This window comes from Brachyistius frenatus, unplaced genomic scaffold, assembly GCF_029030835.1.
Source record: "Brachyistius frenatus isolate BFR_SWC_R1_liver_20210118 unplaced genomic scaffold, ASM2903083v1 Contig_316, whole genome shotgun sequence".
Classification (NCBI taxonomy): Eukaryota; Metazoa; Chordata; class Actinopteri; family Embiotocidae; genus Brachyistius; species Brachyistius frenatus.
In genome coordinates, this window is record NW_027210915.1 from 1 (window position 1) to 5,209 (window position 5,209).

Consider the following 5,209-nt stretch of genomic DNA (forward strand, 5'->3'; position numbering starts at 1 on the left):
AGCCTGTTTAGGTGGGTAGGTAGGTAGGTATTTACTTTATTAATCCCCGAGTGGAAATTTTTTAAACATCACATTTTTGTAAGTTTATGAAATAAAATGAACAGTGCATTCATATTTATATGTGAGTTTGGTGCATTTGCCATTTTCCTCCATTAAATACAACCAAAGAAATCAAATTTGAAATCAAATTTGACTGATATGACATGTTGAAATCACTTATTCCCCTGCATTGACACGTGTTGTCCTGCAGGGGGCGCAGAAACCCTTTAAAGAGGTGATCGATGTGGCTTCAGGTGACCTTCACAGAGCAGGAATGAAACCCCTCTCCTTCGTTCGACAGGTTTGTTTCTTCATTTGTGCTTCGACATGATTCAGTCTGACGTAAACAACAAATTAAAAGCAAGAACATCCTGTAAACAGCTGCTTATTTTTCTAACCTCAGGAAGGAACTTTCTTGGTTAAAGAAAGCTTTTATTGTCTTCTTGTCTTCATCTTCGACTGTCAATGTAACTTTCCTGTCTCAGGTGTTGGCAGTGTGTCTCTACCCTCAGCTGCTGACGGACGGCCGTCTTCCTCTGGATGTCCGGCTGAGAGCTCAGAGGCTGCTGGAGGCCTGCGATGGAAGAAGTGTGGGTGAGGATTGGAAAAAGAAAATATATAATCTGTGACGTATTAAACCGGGCAGACTCACATTTACTGAGATGATTGGTAGGTTCATACTCTGCCTCCTCCGGGCTGCTTCACGTCCAGCGAAGTATCTCCGAGTTCATCGCCAGACGAGACGGCGTTCCTTCATGCCCCCAAAACATCTTCATTTCTGCTGGTTCTCAAAGGGCCTTGATGGTATGAAACTGATGTCAATATTAATTAGCACGATTTATTGTTATTTAAAAAAGTAATACAATTTGTGTAGGGATCAAAAATTACTACTCACCAAGAACTAATGTCCATTTTCGAGGTGGTTGGTGATTTACAGTGGATGCATGAGACGTTTAGGGAACATCAGTAAATTGTTGCATTTGTTGATAGCCTGCATGTGAGGCGTTTAGGGAACATCAGTAAATTGTATTGTTTACCTATAGCCTGCAAGTGAGACGTTTAGGGAACATCAGTAAATTGTTGCATCTGTTGATAGTCTGTGAGGCGTTTAGGCACACAGGAAAAATGTGTGAACCAATTTATTTTGGAGATAAAAGCTCACGTCAGCCAGGAAACAAAACGATAACCAACGGCTCAAAGTTTAGAAAAAGAAAAAAAAAAGGTTGCAATAAAATGAAAGTCCAGAAAAATGTTGTATAATTGCGTTAAGGTTGTGGTGAAGCTGCTGGCCAGCGGGGAGGGGGCGACTCCGACGGGCGTGCTGACCCCGGCGCCCTGCCCCCACACGCTGCCCGCGCTGCTGGACGAGGCCGGGGTGACGTCGGCGCCGTATCGGCTGAGCGAGGAGCGCGGCTGGGCCGTCGACCCGGACGAGCTGCGCCGAGCTCTGACCGCCGCCGGGGGGCGCTGTGAGCCCAGAGCCATTTACATCAGCAACCCGGGAAACCCCACAGGTTGGGCTCCACGCGGCGGCTACGTTAAAACGTCCGCCTCGCCGTCGTCCGTATTCACGCCGCCGTTTCGTCTCTGTAGGACACGTGCAGGACAGGAAGTCGGTGGAGGAGGTGATTCGGTTCGCGGCGGCTGAGCGACTCTTGCTGCTGGTGGACGAGGTGATCGCAAACCGTCTCTTTAATGAATCCGGCAGGATTTCTTTGTATGCATCACTTCCTGTCCTCTGCGCCTGCAGGTCCACCAGGACAGCGTGTACGGGCCGGACGGGGAGTTCATTTCCTACAAGAAGGTCCTGTTCGAGATGGACGAAGAGCTCTCGGAGACGGTGGAGCTCGTCTCCTTCAACTCGATATCCGCAGCCACCGCGGGAGAGTAAGCTCACGGTGCCGGACGATTAGACCCGTAAAAGTACGTGAAATAAATCAATAAGATGAACGTATCTGCGTCTCCAGGTGCGGTCTGAGATCGGGTTACATGGAGGTCGTCAACATGGACCCACAGGTGATGCATTTCGTTGAAACCTCGCTGTGCACCGACATCAGCGCTCCGGTGACGGGGCAGCTGGCTCTGGACCTCACGCTCCGCCCTCCGAAGCCCGGAGACGCCTCGTACGACGCGTACCGACGGGTGAGGAAACAGAACCACGACGGCAGAGCGGCTCGCGCTCCCGCGTTGACCTTCCGCCAACTCTCACGCTCTGTTCACCGAAGGAGACGTTCGTCACCCGGGCGACGCTGTCCCAGAATGCTCAGCGGGCTCAGCAGCTCCTGGATCGTCTGCCCGGGATGAGCTGCCAGCCGGCGACGGCGGGAATCTTCATTTATCCCCGTCTGTATTTACCGTCTGAGATCAGAGAGCAGGCCGAGGTGGGAAAATCTTACCAGAACCTTGTGTGAAATTTAAAAACAGGTCTTCTTGAATCTTCTTTTCTAATGAATGAGGGATTATTTTCAGATGGACCTCCAGAAAACTAAGAAGAAGGAGTGACTTTAGCTAACAACACCGAGATAACTGATGGACACATTTTATTCACTTTGGATTTGATGAGAGAAGTTGAATGGGAGTCTATGGAGCCGGAGGCTTTTTGGAGCCGACCTCTAGTGGCACTCGCTGGTATTGCAGATAAAAGTCACTTCCGCATCGGCCTCAATTTTCAGACCCGGAAGCTACGAACTCTTTTATACACAGTTTATTGTTCAGTCAGGTTTCTGCCATGGGTGGGCGGGGCATACTGCCTACAGGTTACACCCCTCATATGTCCAAATATGGTCACTTCATGCCCCCAAAAAACTTGAATATGTGAGACACGCTTCAAAATTACAAACCTACGGGACTCTCATGTATAGGTTAAATAATAAAATACAACCTGATGCCGTCTTTTCTTCAGTTACTCGGGGTGGAAGCGGACGTTCTTTACTGTCAGAAGTTCCTGGAAGAGGAAGGCGTGATTGCAGGTGCAGGTCATCACGCTGGAACCACCGGCAGCCACCATCTGAGGTAACAGACCACACGTTATAAAAACACACATTCAACTGCCTTTTTTTTTTTTTTTTTTTTTTTTTTTGTCAAAAAAAGTGATTCGTTGGTGTGTTTTTCTGTCTCAGGTTGTGTGTCCTCGTTCCTCCCGACACCCTGGAGGAGGTCTTGGCTCGCCTCCGTTCCTTTCACCTCCGCCTGGTGGACGAACACCGTGAACCGGAGAGAGGTGTGAAGGACAAAACACTTTGACTGGACGTGTGGTCCTCTGTGGAGAAACGGGCCTCGGCTTCAGAAAGGAAAACTGTCAAACAAATACGAAACATGTTTAAATTCAATTTCAGAAACACTTCCTCTGTGCTGTGAATAAAAAAACAGAGAACAGAGGAAAGTTAACAATCAGCATTAAAAACATACAATTAAAAGCATTACGTCCTTGTTTATCAGACACCTCTCCACGGGGTTGTGACATTATTTTTTTATTGCCTCGTGTGTTTTTTCTTGATTAAAACCCGCCTCTTGGTCGCACGGCCAGCTTGTCTCGGTGAACTGTGAGCAGGCCGAGAGGATTCGAGGACACGAGCTGCGTGCGGGAGGTGAACCAGGTGATCGCCCCGCCGACCCTGCGGTCGCAAAGAGATCGCTCACGTGAGTCACAAACTGTACCTGAACTCACCTGTCGACTGATACCGTTCCAGCTGATACCGTCGTAACGAGGAAGGTGACAGATTTCGTCAGCGATCTTTCACCACAACGTGTCTGCAAACTGGAGTTTTATACTCAATTCTGAACTCATTTATTTAAATATTAAAAGAAAATCTTCAACATGAAGATGCCAAATCAGAATGTTTTGCTGAATGCTTTTATTTTGATAGGGCTACTTGAAATATGTTTGTAGTTTTAAATACAAATCCTACTTGTTTGTGTTCATTTAAACTATAAAAACAATATTTAGGCATCAAAACTAAAATATTCAACATGGACAACTGACGCCAAACTATTATATTTCTTTAAGCACATTTTGTTGAAACTGTAACTGTAGCTTTGGTAATATTACATAATAATATATAACTTGCGGGCGCTGATGGTTTAGTGTGTCCGCAGCGTGTTAATGTTTAGCTGCTACTTCATTTTAATTTACTTTACACGGGTTGCTAAGAAGTTAAATCAGTAACAGTGCATCATGTTACATAATCTCCTGGTGTGGGTTTTTTTTTGTAGTCTGACAATTTAATGTCAATTTAAAATTTAAAATTTAAAAGTAAAAATGAAAATGGAATTTATAGGCTACATTAAAAATGAAAAAAAAGGATTAGAATTTTTTTTAAATGCAATTCTAAAGAATGCAAATTTAAACATTTAAGACATAAATACAGAATATTAAACTCAGATTATCAGCAGAAAATGGAAAGCAGTTAAAGTAACTCAATAAATGTCCTTCTGATAGTGTCAGCTGACTTATAAAGTCATAAAACAAAGCAACTATATTGATTATACAGACGTGCAGCACAGTCGAATTATCAAAGCCGTCTCTTGTGATTGTTGCACAACATTGCGCAACTAATGCAACAAACAAACTACAAACCTGTTTTCCAAATTATTGGAGACTTAGTCATTAAAACCGTTACTCGTTACATGTTTCCTGAGTTGATATTAATAGATTGTGTATAAAGATGGTGTAAAAACCAATTTAAGAATGATATATATGTGATGAATTGGATTTCTGATGACTGACAGGTGAAATGATAATTTACAGTTATAGTTCTGTTGTTCTATGTTCATATTTGTGCTGTTATTTGTTGTATGGAGGTGATTTTTCATGGATAAAGGGGAAGCTGAAAAATGATATATTGTGGATTAATAAATACAATGTGGAAGGTTTGTCAAGGCGCCGTGTCAAAGATTTGTTTTTTAACGTGATTAAGTTTGATTGTTTTTAAGTGTTTCAGTTTTAATATTTTTTTTTCAATCTGTAAGACCTTCCTCTTAATAAATATTAAAGATGCGTCAGAGACCCTGTGAGTTTGTTGAATTGTTTGTTATTTGGTGAACACAATCCACGCATCTCATGAATACATTATCTCCGTAACGCCTTCATGGACTTTCTTCAAATTTGACACAACCATTCACTTTGACTCGGGGATGAAGTGATAAAAGTTTAGTGGTAAAAGGACAAAAT

At 43.8% G+C, this 5,209-nt stretch overlaps 1 protein-coding gene across 1 annotated transcript; it reads left to right on the top strand.

Annotated features, from left to right (window-relative positions):
- Window positions 1-235: 235 nt before the first annotated feature.
- LOC138635575 (alanine aminotransferase 2-like) lies at window positions 236-4,231 on the top strand (the record flags this gene model as incomplete). The annotated part of the gene is made up of 10 exons (XM_069723113.1): window positions 236-340; window positions 525-633; window positions 713-843; window positions 1,310-1,553; window positions 1,633-1,712; window positions 1,790-1,926; window positions 2,007-2,181; window positions 2,265-2,420; window positions 2,942-3,051; window positions 3,159-4,231. Coding segments are annotated over 10 exons (1,371 nt in total), but the record flags the coding sequence as incomplete, so codon positions are not given.
- Between the last annotated feature and the right edge of the window lie 978 nt (window positions 4,232-5,209).